Consider the following 15816-nt stretch of genomic DNA (forward strand, 5'->3'; position numbering starts at 1 on the left):
AGTGAACTTGATTAGTTTAACAAAGGAAACATTTATTGCAGGAATTTGCACTGGTTGTTAGAATTAGTACATGTCAACGTATTTAAGTCTAGGTGAGTATTTTTATTTTTTTTTTAACAATGCTTCATGCTCTCAGAGATCTTTCATTCAGCTTTTTTTCCGTACGAATCACGTCTGTTTTTTTCCTCTTTATGTTGCTTTGAATCTAAATTTATTGGCTATGAAAATTAAACTAGCAAAGAGCTCGACTGAAAAGTGACTGCTTCCAATTCTTTCTGCTGTTCCAAGATGAACATTACACAAAAATATTATTTGTCTCATAGTTTTGCTTAAATGACTAAACAATTAAAATAAAATGACTAAAAGTTGAACAAAAGTAAAAACCAGTGATGGTTCTAGTAATCTGTCTATCAAATGTATCAACATTTTTACCAACCAGGAAGTTAATTAGCTGACGGAAACATTCTGACAGCTTTATCAGATGAACTGCTTTTAGCTTGGGGGGAGGGAATGTTAGGCCACCTAACAGAACATCGTTATCTCAAATCCACATCCGGTTCTCATTAAAATGCAGCTCATCAGCACACATCAATCATTAAGAGTCGATTATGCTTAGAAGGAACGCGTGGGGCTAAAATCTACATACAACGAAATTAAATCAATCAGAGGGAAAATGTCATCTTGAGCTGGGACAAATAGAAGCTTGTGGAAAATATAGAGAAGTTAGTAAAGTGCAAAATGGCTGACGTAAACAAAAGTATAATTATGGAAAAGAACCGTCCTCAGATCTGAGAATTTGAAGACGAAGCTTATGGAAAATATAGAGAAGTTAGTAAAGTGCAAAATGACTGACATAAACAAAAGTATAATTATGTGAAAGAACCGTCCTCAGATCTGAGAATATACAATGAGAGAAACCCAACAGAGCTTCATTTCTGAACATCAAACCCTTAATTTCCAAAAATCAAACCCTCATATACAGTATTAACCTCTGGTAAAGCTATAAACTGTGTCATTGCTTTTGTTTTGTTAATTAAACACAGGTCACTCCTCTGCTTTGGATTTTGGTTCAGCTGAAGCCGGAGCTCCTTTGGCTGCAGCGCCTTTGGCTGCAGCTCCTTTGGCTGCACCTCCTTCGCTTCCTCCGGGATTTTCCTGCTTGTCCTCACTGTCGATCCTGGCATGCTCGTTCTTCACAAGCTCTTCCAGCTCCGCCTGGGCGAATGCGGAAAACAAAACAGGAATGAATACAGAATATAAACATAATAGAGGCCAAATGACAACCAAAAAGTAAGCGATACAAGTTTTATGGTGTCAAATGAGTAATGTGTTTCTATGTAGCATGTAGTTACGCAGCTTAAAGTTAACAGATCTCTAGTATTGTCTTTCATATTGTAGTCCAAGAGATGCTACCTCCAGCTAGCATGAGGTTTATAATTTAGATATACGATACATAATAGCTGATGCTATAAAATCCCCATAAAACAGCCGTCCACAAATAACTGAAATCCACAAATACTTGAGACTTCCCTCTAAAAACGGTTATAACTGCTTATTTTAACAGTTCAAACACTAAATATACTTTAATATGCATTAACACACACACAGTGGTTTTAGCAATACAGCAGATGCTAACATCTATAGCCTTTCTTATTTAGGTGTAATTTCTTGCAATTCAGTCAATCAGCTCCAAGGGAAATGAATGGAACTGCTGTACTGACTGCTGTGGAAAGGACAACCAATATCATTTTATCAAAGAATTTCAGTTTCCAAAGCTGGATTTAGTTTTGAGTATTTTAGAAATGCTCTATGAAAAGATCTGCTAACAGGCAGGTTTTCCGCAATAATTTAGATAATTTTTCTTTACTTGTAGATTTTGAAAAATCTACATGTAATGAGAATATACAGAGTCCACTGTAATTGCAATGCAAATCTTACAGCAATGACTCAATATTTCATGCTACACTGCAGACACTCGGTCTGCACTGATGAAGATTTACTTCAACTCACCATGCTGAATATTTTACACCAACTGACAGCAGCCTGACCTACTGTGGCTTACTTTTATGACCAATTAGATGATTTTGTAGACTGTATATAAAAACACCAAACTTTCAGACTAAGGTGGTCAGTAATTATAACTTTGGAGGATGAGAGAATCATATCACACTGAAAATAGCATACTCTGTCATTATGCAGTAAACACTTTACAACGCTCTTCATTTCTTCATAGTTAGACCCACATGAAATGCATTTTAGATAATCAGTGACACAGCAGCTTTATGATTATGTGTTCATTCTTTACTGATGAAGTTCAGCTGTAAATACTGCAAAGCTGCAGGCATACAAGATTTCAATGAGAAAACTGTGGGGCTCACCTTCCAACCCAGCAAGTCAGCGAGAGCCAAGCAGCCGTCATCACACGTACTGATCTGAGCTACGTCTCTGAAACCAGGAAAAAATACGACATGTTGGATGCGGAGATGATTTCAAGACAGGCTTTCATATCCCATCACAAAAAATACAATCTGTCTTTAACTAATCCATCATTAAATTTAGATTTTCCTTGCACTTGTTTATCTCGGTGGATTTACTATTAAAGGCACAACAAACCGTTTCAGAAAATAAACTTTTTCACAAGTAGATCAGAGCATAAAAGCAAACAAGAAAACCCAACTCAAATATACAATGAACAAATATTTAATTATGTCTATATATCAATAAGATCATATATATCAATGTTGATTATTGATATTATTTTCATTAATTACAAAGTGGTTAGCTTAAAATCTCTTGGTACAAAAACAAAACAATACAAACAGCTGTACACTTTGCACACACATCTGTCTTCCAGACTCTAAAATTAAAAATGAAAATTTTATTTATTTGTACTTGTTAATCTGTTGATAGGAGTAACTATGTAGCACTGACTTTCTGTACACACAACTGCAGTAAAGACTATACTTTCTAAGAAGACTAAGATTGCATATGGTTGGTAATTTCTTCTTACGGTACCACTCTGAAAAGCATTACACGGTACTGGATCACGGCCTCGTTTAGTAACTTAACTGTCCAATTTAGGGGCAGTTAAGTTTATATAGCATTTATATACCCATCATAAAAATAATCATCCTGAAACACTTTGAACCAGACAGACCATAAATGAAAAAGCAGTGATGAGAATGTGACTTTGAACACCCACAGTTCACTGAATATGAAGGAGACTGAGGGCGCCACAGTGTGGGACCAACAAACAGAAACTGTCATTTGTTCCAGCCTCAATCAGTCTGTTCCACGGCACATCAGCAACTCACCATGTTGCTTTTCACCACTAACACCTATACACACCACTTGTTGCACTGTTGATTTGAGTCTGTGCTTTAGTGTTTTTACTTGCAGCTGTGTAAAACTATGTTCAAGACAAATCTCTTTTTAGGGACAATAAGATATATACTTATATTCTATTCTCGGCTTCATGCGAACAGGAATAGAAAAAACACTGATGGCAATTCTTTCAGAATGCAAAGTGATCACTCTCAGGATGCTATTGTGATATTTATATTCAGTCATTTCTACCTAAATTATGCATGCTAGTTCGCTGCCCCCTGGTGGCTAAATAATACCCCTCATCCAGAAAACAAGACATAAATAATTAGGATAAGAAAAAGAGATGCACTGAACAGAATTGTAAGTCTTAATGTAATGCTTAATAAATACCATTTGTTTTTAAGAAATATAACTTAACTTATGACAGTAATCAAAATATTTCCTTCTAGCAATTACTTGGTGTCATTGTAAAAATAGCCACCTATTTGTGGATTTTCTGGAGAATGTAGATGAAGAGCTTTAAAACTTAAAAAATGCTGCCATAACTCTTAGGCGTAGCACATGACAAGAAAACATGTTAAGAAACTCAAAATAATAAAATACAGTTCAGTGTTCCTGTTGAACGTCTCAATCTTTCTGCTGGCTTTATGGATAACAGACATGTCTTAATGTGTCGTTCAAAATACAATTTCCTTTAAAATAGTTTCTTACATCTCTGTATTTCTTTTACCATGAAAATAGATAACGTGTTGTCAGCAGAATCTGCACTGAACTTTCACACCTTTCATGTAAAATGTTTCCAACTGGCTGGTCAATCTGGAAATTGTCAGTTTTTCAGATCACCTCTAATAAAAATAAAAGTATCCTCAACAGATAGTGATCAACATCTAAGCCAGTTTATCAAATAATAAGACAGAATCTCAGCATTACCTGTACGCATTGTCTGAGTCAAAGTCCATCCCTCCTCCAAAGCCAAGCAACCCCAAAATAGGATCTGCCTGCAGACAGAAACAAATAAACCTTTCCAGCTGCAGTGGCTTAGACAAGGCAGTGTGAAGAAAGTAGGTATGTAAAGGTGATGGAGCAGTAAAGACTCACCTGTCCTGTTTTCTCCATGTTAATGAGCAACCTGGGGCAACTTTTTGAAACCCTAAATGACAAAAATGGAAGATGAAAGAATCCAACAGGAAAGCCAAAGCAGGACAGTTTCAGAAATGACTAAGTTATGTTACACAATCAGATTAGAAATGCTACTGAGACTAGATGTGGAGTACCTGCCGATTAAACTTGCAAACGGTTGAACCTGCAGAGATGTGCCCATGACTATGAGGAGATCGCATAGAGGAAAATCCTGACAGGGAAGCAAAGGTGAGACATTAATTTGTTTATGTTTTTGCAGAGGTTAAATCATGAACAAATCACTGTTATGAGCTCACCATCTTCATGGTAGTGAAGAAACGGGTTGGCAGGCTCTCTCCAAAAAATACTATATCTGAGGAAAGCGAGATAAGGACAAACGGTGAGAAAAGATCTGGGATCTTTCTGGAAGTAGAAATAAAATCAATGATTCAGCAACAAAATTTGCAGAACTAAGACGAATAGTGCTAAATTTTAAATGAACAAAAATGATGATCGACTGACCTGGTTTGACCAAACTGCTGCATTTTTCACACTTTGGAATCTCGTCAGAGAAGATTTTTTCTAAAACACAGACAAAATTAGAATCTCAAATCTCAGGAGATCACAGGAGCTTAAAAATGTCGCAGCACCTTTCATCCAGTCCAGGTCGTACTCCTTTTTGCAGAGCAATTTGACACAGTGAGAGGTGTAGAACGTTCCATGTGCTTCGATCAGATCGTCTCCTTTTATCCCTGCGACTCGCTCCAGGGTGTCGATGTTCTGAACAGACATGCACACCAACATGGATACAGGAACTTAAAGTAATTTGAATTATTCTGTGTGTAGCGACATGTTCTTTCTCTCCCCCACCTGCGTGTAGCATCGTCTCAGAACCCCCTTGTCCTTCAGCATCTTTATGAAGTAGTGGCAGATTGTGGGCTAAAACCAAGCATCAGGGTAAAAAACAACTCTGAGTATTTGGTAAGGACCGGCTTTTCCCAATCTGCAGCCTGCTTGCCGTACCTTAAACTGTCCTGGGTACAGCTCCCTGGCCAAAGCAAAGAATGGTTCTGGATGATTCTGAAGTGATGAAATTATGGAAAATTCTTCAATTTTCACATGTCACTGTTTTGAGAGATGCAATTCGATCTTGAACAGACCTTAAAGTAATCGATCTGGAAGATGGCCTCTGGGTAAGGCAGGTTGTACTTTTGCAGGTTTGCATAGAGACCGGTTTCTGGAGAGCGAAAATCCGGGATCCCAGCAGCTGTGCAGGAAGAAATCATGAGAAATTACTCAAACAGCACAAAAACTGTTTAATAATAATCAATAAATGCTTAATTCTCTCAAAATGAATGGGATATACTTACATGTTGATATTCCTGCTCCAACCATGCAAATTATGTTTTTACCTATGGCAAAGACAGGTAAAAACATTCATGATAAATGGATTCATGATTCAGTCATGAATCCATTAATGAATAATTTAGCACTCTCTAAATCTTATTTTCTTTTTCTGGATGAATGTACTCAGATTAAATACATATTTATTATTATTATTATTATTATTATTATTATTATTATTATTATTATTATTATTATTATTATTATCATTTTCAGTGATTTTGTAATCCTGCAAATACCCAGAAATAAAGTAAAACATAATAAGACAAAACTCACATTTGCCGCTGTTTATGTAGCGCGCCACGCTCTCCAGAGACAACTCATCCAGAACTTTCTCTGAAGAGCCCAACCCCAGCGCACTGGAGAAGAGGCCGCGCAAGACGTCCACTGGAAAGGACAGGAGAGAAAAGGAAAAACAAGACCAGTTTATTCACGTTTTCACATTACGTATCTGTACTTTCTACGCCACTATATTTCTATATGTTGTGTTACAAATAAAAATTTTTTTTGTTATTTATAAGTTTGAAAGTAATCAAAAACTTATTCAAGTTGGCCTGAAACGATTCCTCGAGTGATTCGAGTACCTCGATTATAAAACTGGTCGAGGAAAATTTATATGTTTTATGTATATGCATCAAAGTTAATTTATGTTGCACGGTGCTCTCACTTCTGCCTGAGTTGTTGATGAAAGCTAAGTGTTAGCAGCATTTTTTAGTTCGCTCTGGGAGGATTTTATTGATTCATGATAATGTCCGGGCTTTTATTATTTTTGGGGGGACCAATAAGTCTCCCTAAAATAACTGGCGCGATGCCTGGAGTACGGCAGCTTTTCTCCTCCCGGAGCTGCAGCCTGGTGGCGGTTCAGAGCGAACCAGGGACGAGCGGATAGACTGAACACACGAACCTGAAGTTGGTTTCCGATTCGGGAAAAGACTGAAGGGCAATTCCACCTAATTTTTCACTACCTTTTGCATCTTTAATCGACTATAGTTTATAAACTACAGCACCTAGACTCTTCAAACCTGGACTGGATTATTCTGCTCTAATAGCAAAATATTTAGAACCATGTTTGTGATTTGTTAAACTTTTATCTGATTTGTGAAACTTCAATAAAGGTTGATTTTACCACTTTTTTGCATCTGGATCATACTAGAACTGCTCTAATTCCAAAACTACAACACCTAGATACCCCAAATCTGGACTGGACTATTCTCAACTAATAGAAGAATATTTAGAACCATGTTTGGGATTTGTGAAACCTTTTTCTGATTTGTGAAACTTCAATAAAATGCTACTGAACACAGTGGGCGGCTGTTGTGTAGTTGCTGCTTATAGTGTATATAGCTTTACGGACGAACCGGAAAATTAATTTCATGTCATCCCGGTCTCAACAAACGTGTGGCGGAACGCATCGTGGTGGTACATATCTGGTAGATGATTTTCTGTGACAAACTAAGGAGCCAAATTACGTCGCTAAAATGAACAGAAAAGCTATAAATGTTTGGGCAAAGTGAGAGTTCATCTATTAAATTGCTGGAGTATACACTTTTTTAAAAATATAAGTGTATTTGTGAGCATTAATCTTTATTATTAAATTGAATATAATTTCAGATTTTTGTATAACTTTTCTTCAGCTTAACTTAGAAAGTGAGCTATTATTGTTACAAGTTAATTTCTTAAACTACAGAAAAGTTATTCTTAGGGAAGTTCAAATATGAACAATTGGACTGATGTTGGTATTTGATAGTAACACTGCTGTTATGTTAGATTTACCAGTATTTTAATAATTTGTTTAATCCGATTACTCGATTAATCATAATAATCGCAAGATTACTTGATTACTAAAATATTTGTTTACAACAACCCTATACTCAAGTTTACCTGTTCAAAAATGACTCCATCTGGCCCTGGTCCAAGTTTAGAAAATGGTGTCAGAAAATTAAAATATTGTTAACTACTGGCCTATTCCTGTTAGGTGTGTCTAATGCCCCTTTTTTCAGGCAGACAACATTTACTTGAATGTATTTATTGCTGTTAAAATCACACAATGGTTTTGATTTTGGTTAACTTTCAATACTTTAACTATTTTTAAAAGCAAACACTTACTTTTACTCAAGTGATAATGTTAATGTACCTTTACTACAGTACTTAAGCACAACTTTTGAGTATTTTCTCCACCGCTGTATATGAGTGTATGCGGTATTTTTAAACGTACTCTCTGCTTCTCCTGCAGCTTCGTCTTCACTGCTGGTGTCTGATTGATCCTGCGGAGAAAACAATGTGTGAGAAACAGTTCACTGATTGGTGACTGCTATTAGCAGCTCTTTGTTATGATGCTAACCATCGTCTGGGTCTCACTACATCTGACAGCAGCTAAAAAACAACTCAAGCTTGACAGAAAACAGTGACTCCCACCTCGGGTTCAGCGGTAGCCTCCTCCCCTTGTTCTTCTTTTTTGGGGAACTCTGGAAATGAAACCACCATGATGTAAAACTCGACAGTCTTGTTTTAAAGAGACAAAGATGTAACTGCGTCTCCTTTCTGGACCAGACAGTCGTCCTACCTGATGGTTCAGACATTTATCCGCCTGCTAGGACTCCAACACGACACTGTTTTGGTTTAAATCCAATGAAAATCGCTAAAATCGGAGAAAATATACAGGAACCCGACGCTTTAAATGTATCCAGCTGTTCCCATTTCTTGTTGTCCGTCGGAAAATTACGTCGGCGTGAACCGCTACCGCGTTCAAAGGAAACATTAGTTCCCGTTGATGTTCACTTTCCTTATTACAAAAAAATAATAAAAAATACTCTAAAACTCTTAATATCAACTAACCCAATAATAAGCAAAAGTTGCAATTAAACGTATCGCCAATTTATTTGGTTGTAGAACATAAGGTGAGTCAAACATAGAAGTATTTTAACAATGTTTAATTTTCACATCTGCCAATTAAGATATTGCAAAACCGACTATCACTGTTTATTTTATTTCTTGGTGTCTTCATTAGTTTGTTGTGTATCTGCTGCAGAACAGGCTCACACTGGATTATGGGCTTTATTATTCACATAAGCTTCCACAGTGCAGATTACAAATACATACACTTACACACACGGACACTGTATTGGCAATTAACTGCATAGCATAATGTTTAAAATACATTAAAAATTAATGAAAGAATGAATGAATATATTACTTGCACCCACGTGAAGGATGAGACTTTATTGATAAGCACTAACCCCTGGTTTCACCGTAAGGGACGTGCACTGAAAAACACAGTGCAAGCCAAAATGCAACAAAAATACATACGTTTACAACCGTTTACGTTTGCAACTTAACGTTCATAACTTAAAATAATGCTACAACCAAAAATAACGTTAGTTTTAGCATATAAGCAAATGCACAGTTTTATTTACACAATATTTAAGACATCTACTCATTTACTACACACATACCTTGCGCCTCTATCAAGGGGCCAGCTTCTAACAAGATACATTTTATCGTCTACGTTATAACATGTGGTCAGTCCAGTTAGACCGGACGTCGTCCCTTCAAAATAAAAGTATTAAATATTAAAATTAATCATAGCTAAAACCAAATAAAGGCAATAAACACCAAAAGGGAATATAAGCAAATAAAGAAATTAATTTAAGGTTATTTATTTTACTGCAAAATCACATGTGGCATAGTTGTTGGTACCACTATCAAATAAAAGTATAAATATCACAAGTGATAGAAGTAAGTTTATTTCAGCTATTGACCACTAGATGGTTGAGGACCCTTATTCATCTCACCACCATGGATAGAGTGAACAGCATGGTAAAGAAAGTAAAAAATCTCCAAAGCTCACTTTTAGACAACTGCAAAAAACTGAGCTGCATTTTGGGTTTCAAATAGATTTGTCAGACACGTACCTTTACTACAGTACTTAAGTACAACGTTTGAGTATTTTCTCCACTGCTATTATAGAAAAATTTATTATTATTTTTATATTATATATGATATTATATATAATACCAGATATTATATATAATATATACATGTATATGTACTGTATATATATATATTTTTTTTCAGCGCTATTATATAAAAAATTTTTATTTTTGCAAGTCAAATATAAGAGAATACACACAATGAGGTTTACAATAATCCTTACTTTGAAGAATAAAATCTTTATTATGTACACCCATTTTTACATTCAGTGACAAAGTCCCAGCAAATTGAAGTTGGACATGAACAGAGATTTTCTAAATATGAACATTTACAGGATCAATGTGCAGCCTTACTCACAAACTGAGATATACAGGGCATCCAGACATATATTTCAACTTGTGTGTGACATGTTTCTTCGCCCACATCTATTGTATGTTTCTGCTTTTCTTATTTGTCCTGCATTTATTGTGCCTTATGTCATGATTCTTCAATCATATAAGCTTATGATGAGCACTTTGAAAAAAAAGAAAACACCAAAAGCCTCCAAGTCTTTCTGCAGTGATTCTAGTTGTAATCGACCCACTACCTCTCTGCTTCCAGGCGCTCCTCTGATTTCTCCCTTCCAGCCTGAGGCAGACTGAGGTCGTAGCCATCTGCTGTGATCTGGCATTGAGGTAGCATCTCCTCCAGCAGGATGATCACCAACCCTGGATTTGAAATCCTCGGGAGGGAGGACACATTCAGATGCTTTAGGTGGCTACAGTAAATAGACACAGAAAAAGGAGAATATCATTACACAACTGGTTACTTTGCTTTAGAATAATGCTGAATAACAAGTGTGGCATAAAGGCCACTTGTGCATCCTGGACTGATTTTGTTTGGCTTGCAACTCTTTAGTGAGAATAATTTGAATTTGACTTGATACCACAGGTTGATAAAGATGGAGAGTTTTTTTAATTGAGGCGACATTTTAATTTAAGGTTAAATTGTTACGATGGAAACAATGGAAACTGTTAGGTACAACACACATTTAGATATTACACTTTTTCTATTTCCTTAATTTCATAGTGAATAAGACTGCTAGGGCTCTGCATTTATTATACTGTTACATTTCTTATGACAAGAAGTTTGATTAATCAAGAAAAATTCAAATTAATAATGTTTATAAAAACAAAACCAACCAAATTGTCGGGGTTTTCATTTTTACTATTTTTTCTACTGCTTATTCAAAGGGAGTATAATATTTATGATACTTGTATTTTCATATTTCAAAAGAAATACCAGTAAATTTGAAAACATGATTAAATTCAGTTACTGTGTAGTTTAGTGATACACTTCTTTATATTACTGGCATCCTAAAGAAGTGAATTACAAATGGGTATGTTTTTCAAGAGCTGTATTTATATTTGCAGAGCTGCGACTGCTGTGTCATGTCAGAGAAAGAGGAACCCAAATCCTGTTGTTAGTGCTGAGAATAAGCAAAATATTTTCTCCAATCGAGCCCAAAAGAAATTCCAAACCGGATGCCTTTCTTTAATAAGGAAAATATGCAAAACTTTGAATCTACAATGATTGAAATATTCTTTTCCTACAAGAAATTTATAAGCTTAGTTTACTGTTGAGCAGATTAAAAAGATTATTTTAGTTAAAGAAAAAAAGTACATTTGCAACCTTACTCACATTAAGCCTTAGGTAATTTTGGAATATATATATAAAAAAAGGTTTGGACTACTGCACTGCAGACTGTGGGCTACACTGAGTATAAAGCTCACCTGAGATTCCTGAGAGCAGCCAGGCCGCCCACGGTTATCTTTGGACAGTGAGAAATGTCCAGCTCCTCCAGAGAGTCCTGGAACTTGTGGAGTCCTGCCAGGAACCAGTCATCCACCTCAGGACAGCCTTGGAGCTTTAGAGTTCGCAGATGTTGCCTCTCTGCAGGTGTTGATAAATCAGATCAAAAACAGGACCAATATATTCAGTGACTCTCAAAAACTAAAGAGCAGAGAGGAATCATCTGCATCACAGCATATTACCTAGGTTAGACAGTCCTACGTAGTTGATGATGGTGTGACTCATGTCTACTTCTTCCACAGGTGTGTCCTTGTAGTTCAGGAAATCCCAGTTGAATTTGCCCCTTGAGTTGGCACGGAACCACTCAGACTGGCCCACAAACCTGCAGAAGTAACAGAAGTTATGATGAACAGAGAGAGAAGGCTGATGATTTGAAAAGCAGTTCATATGTGAGGTTTTTTGAGAGAGCAGCGGGTTGTTGCAAAAGTTATAGTTCTTGATAGCTTTAAAGAATAATTCCAAAGGAACTCATTTCTCAAATAATTTGAATTTTTCTTCTACAAAAATGTCTTCAATTTTCAGAGTAAAAAACCTGAATTTTCAACAAAAATGTCTTTCGATTTTATCACTTAAGGCAAGTATTAAAAGAATTTGGTAAACTTAGTCTCAAATTTCAAAAATGTCCTCTGGCCCTGGGGCCTGCAATGGGCCCTTTTCACACCATATGTGTTGACAAGTTCATAATAAACATTTAATCAGAAGGAGCATGACCTTGTTAGACTGAATCTGTCATAATAAATGTGGAAAACATCCAGCTACCTGACAAAGCATTTACAGAACAACTAAAAATAATGCAAAGGGATGTGAGGAGGAGCCACTTACCTAAATCCTCCTCCTAGATTTAGAATATAATAGGCAGATGCTATGTCTGGGCCATAATGCTTGTGGGTGTAACCATAGTAACTGTAAAAGACAGAAGAAAAAATTGGGATTAGGCATGACTTGTTACCAAAGTCCAGGTTTGGCAAGGTCAAATCATAAAAACTCCTATAGTATTTGCTGTTCAGGAGATGCTGGAGAAAGTGTTAGAGTTGGCTTTAGCTGTCTTAATGAAGACTCCTATACTCCCAACAGATCTGGCTGTAAGGGAATATGTTCAGATGTGAAAAAACAGCTCAGTAATGGTGTGGAAACTAAAGGTGCAAAGCCCATCACAATTACTGTTTAAAAGTGCAGTTGGTAACTTAGGAGCAACAGGTCTGTTAAGAACCCAACTTTTCAGCAAGATATAGGAGCTTATTTTAAGTCAACAATTCATTAATGAATGATGAAAAAGTACTAATTCAAATGCCAGATTTTCACTTACAAAAAAGACATTTTCCAACATTACAAGTGAAATAATCTGCCAGAGGAATCAGTACATTTCCATCACTAATAAGAAATTATTGATTTAAATTAAACTAACTGACTTATACTATATCTTCCTGAAAAGTTACTTGTAAGTTACTTGTCTTATTTCAAGCAAATTAGAAATTAGACCAAAAATACTTGGTAAGATTTTGTGTTTTTTGGAGTGATTACAAGGTGTCCAGTTCCTGTGGCTGCTAAACAAGCCCAAATTATCATAACCCCAAATTAAGGGCACTGTCTCTAAATTTGGTGCTGTGCATTTTGATCAAACATTTCTACTTTAGACTCATATGTTTGCATTTTTAATATTGACAAATGCTACAAATAGTGCTTAATATTTGAAAATCAAAAACAATAACAATGTCAATGCTGTGCATAGTGGTTTCTATCCTGAGTTACCCTGGGACCCCAACGCCTTGCAAGACTTTAGAGGCTAAAATATAAATACAAAACTTGGAAAAAATAAGTACAAATTTGGACAAACATTACTAATTTGCAAATAAAGTCACAAAAATGTGAAAAGACTACAATAATGATGGAATAATGATTTTTCTGGTCTATGCTGATGAAAAGGATTCATGAAAAAATAATTTACACACATGTTCTAATATGTAGGCCAATAGAAATAATGGTACCAAGCTGATTTATCACATTTGTCTTGAAAATTGAACTCAGGGTCATATAAAAACTGTAACTGTTCCACTGTTATGTTGCTCAAAATGTACCAAATGTGTTTTTGACACATAAAACTTTGTTTGTCTTACAGATTCTTCTTTCGGAGCTGGTCCTTCCCAATCCGGGACTTCCAGTTTAGGAGTGCCTCTACATCATAGAAACGCTGGGCGAGGAAGTCAAGAGACCTGGACACGAGAGAAGGAGGAGATGCTGAGCTGGAGCTCCAATGTCGCCTAGCAACGAGGAGGACAGCAGCCCGCTGACAGCACCTGCGTAAAGACTGAAAAGATACAGACGACCTGATGAAAAGGGGGCATGAACAAACACGGTGCAGGTAAAAATGGAAACATAAAGAAATAAAGGAGAAAATATATTAATGTAATAACAATAAAGGCAACAACGCTGTACTGTGTTCAGCAATATAAAAGAATTAAGGAACCTTCAGTCCTGATGTCTGAGATCATATTACCACATTAGCTAACCCATTACCTAATCCTAATTTAACGCAGTTTATAACGAAACAATTGCCTCAGAGTAAATACGGCCGATCTACAAAACACACACTCCAAGAGTGAAACTGACTTTTTTCTTTATATATCATATTTCTCGCTGGGTTTAGCAGAAATGTGAAGGATAACTCACTATCAAGGGTGCCGACATGACAGCAACTTCCAACAGTAAGCCGTGTAGGACAAACCTTCCGCTTCCGCCTCTGGGATTTTTTCAGAGCCGTTTTTCTTCTTGTCACCACTAGGTGTCGCAAAGTGAATGCCTCTGAAAGGTGAACTGTCCTACTTTTACGGAATTATTTGAAAGTTACTAAAAGTTCATAAAACAACCTTTTTAGTTCAGTACTAAGGTTAACAAATTTCATGTTTAAACAATGTCACAGAAAAGGAATCTAATAGACTTTCTGATAGCCTCTGTGTCTCAAAATGTGATCATTTAAAAAAATTTTGTAGCTGTTTCAAAGTTACATAAAACCAGAAAGAAAGAGCTTGGTTGAACCTGCAGATTTATCACAATGCAGACAGGCAAACTGTGAATATTTACCACAAACAAATTAAAATAAGAAAAAAATAGTCTTTCACATATTGTTTGCCTTCCAACATGCTGCCAGTTTTTAAAATGTGAATAGCTTAAATGAACTTGATGTATGACAATCTTTGATTTAATTTAAAATTTGGGTGAAATAGCAATAATAAAAAAACAAAGACAGTTCTATGTAACTAAAAAAATAAAAATTCTCCAACTTTTATACAATTTCTGTTGATTTTTAAAAAAATATTTAAAGTATTTTAGTTCTAAATACAAGTTGTATATTTTTGAAATGTGCTTGTTGTTGTTACATCCGCTGATGTCAACAGTTACTTTCTAGAATTGTTCTTTCGTGCTACAAGGTGATTTAGAATATTCTCTGAAGTCTCCCCACTCAAACACAACACTTTCTAAAATGCACTAAGATGCATTTTACAAACCGAGAGGGACCCAGAGATGTTTCATCATCGAAATAAGGTTTGTGTTGCTGACCATGTAACTTTCTCTCCTAGATTTTTGATATTGTTCACAGATTAGATTCACTCTGCTCCAGATTTCTCTGTTTGGATGTACGGTAGTCATTAAAGACAGTTTTTATCAGTTTGCATATTGTATTTTTCCTTTTCATTGTCTTTCACAGAAAAAGCATATAATTTGTGAAAAAGTTGAAGGAGATCAGGGCTCACACAACAACAACAATAACAACAACAACTGGATAAATTATTGGCTGCAGCGCTTGTACAATGTGGTAAGTCCGTTTTTATTCATATAACTAACGTAGAAGTTTGGAAAAATCTGGACTGTCTGGAATTTATTCTGGTGATTTATTTTAGTTATTTGTTTTTTGTATTTATTTTTTTTTTTACATCAAAGTTTAAAGATATTGGATTTCCAACAAGTAGAAGCACTCAAACAAGATATTCGCCTCAGGAGAAAAAACAACAGAAGAAGACAAAGAAAAAGAAGATTTTCTGGGGACTATTTGATTGCTTCTTGGTAAATCTAGCACTTTATATGCTTGATATTGGACTTGATTCTACTGAAGCTCTGCAGGTTCATCTTTTTTATTCTAATGAGCTTGTTGTTTGTCTGACAGAGAATAATACAAGAGTATCCTGATTG

At 35.8% G+C, this 15816-nt stretch overlaps 2 protein-coding genes across 2 annotated transcripts; both read right to left on the reverse strand.

Moving 5' to 3' along the window:
* Positions 1 to 11: 11 nt before the first annotated feature.
* On the reverse strand, positions 12 to 8577 carry sirt2 (sirtuin 2 (silent mating type information regulation 2, homolog) 2 (S. cerevisiae)). The gene is made up of 16 exons (XM_032590417.1): positions 8414 to 8577; positions 8266 to 8315; positions 8066 to 8114; positions 6127 to 6237; positions 5817 to 5858; positions 5607 to 5713; positions 5470 to 5526; positions 5317 to 5385; positions 5097 to 5226; positions 4969 to 5028; positions 4764 to 4819; positions 4602 to 4678; positions 4426 to 4477; positions 4258 to 4325; positions 2379 to 2445; positions 12 to 1215 (listed from the first exon to the last, which is right to left on the reverse strand). The coding sequence occupies exons 1-16, from the start codon at positions 8427 to 8429 to the stop codon at positions 1045 to 1047; spliced, it is 1182 nt and encodes a 393-aa protein (XP_032446308.1). The 5' UTR covers positions 8430 to 8577; the 3' UTR covers positions 12 to 1044.
* A 1409-nt stretch (positions 8578 to 9986) lies between these two features.
* On the reverse strand, positions 9987 to 14373 carry dmac2 (distal membrane arm assembly component 2). Its single transcript, XM_032590418.1, has 6 exons — positions 14299 to 14373; positions 13746 to 13936; positions 12454 to 12534; positions 11814 to 11953; positions 11553 to 11712; positions 9987 to 10537 (listed from the first exon to the last, which is right to left on the reverse strand). The coding sequence occupies exons 1-6, from the start codon at positions 14314 to 14316 to the stop codon at positions 10363 to 10365; spliced, it is 765 nt and encodes a 254-aa protein (XP_032446309.1). The 5' UTR covers positions 14317 to 14373; the 3' UTR covers positions 9987 to 10362.
* Between the last annotated feature and the right edge of the window lie 1443 nt (positions 14374 to 15816).

The sequence above is a fragment of the Xiphophorus hellerii genome, chromosome 18 (genome assembly GCF_003331165.1).
Source record: "Xiphophorus hellerii strain 12219 chromosome 18, Xiphophorus_hellerii-4.1, whole genome shotgun sequence".
NCBI classification, from domain to species: domain Eukaryota; kingdom Metazoa; phylum Chordata; class Actinopteri; order Cyprinodontiformes; family Poeciliidae; genus Xiphophorus; species Xiphophorus hellerii.

Bases quoted from the DNA above. Each gene is read 5' to 3' on its own strand.
- sirt2 (XM_032590417.1), bottom strand. The intron at 8,115-8,265 runs GTGGGAGTCACT...TTTTCTCCGCAG, and splicing joins AGGCTACCGCTGAACCCGAG to GATCAATCAGACACCAGCAG. The intron at 4,478-4,601 runs GTACTCCACATC...TTTGTCATTTAG, and splicing joins TTTGCAAGTTTAATCGGCAG to GGTTTCAAAAAGTTGCCCCA.
- dmac2 (XM_032590418.1), bottom strand. The intron at 12,535-13,745 runs GTAAGACAAACA...TGTCTTTTACAG, and splicing joins CAGCTCCGAAAGAAGAATCT to TTACTATGGTTACACCCACA. The intron at 11,713-11,813 runs GTAATATGCTGT...CAACACCTGCAG, and splicing joins CGTAGGACTGTCTAACCTAG to AGAGGCAACATCTGCGAACT.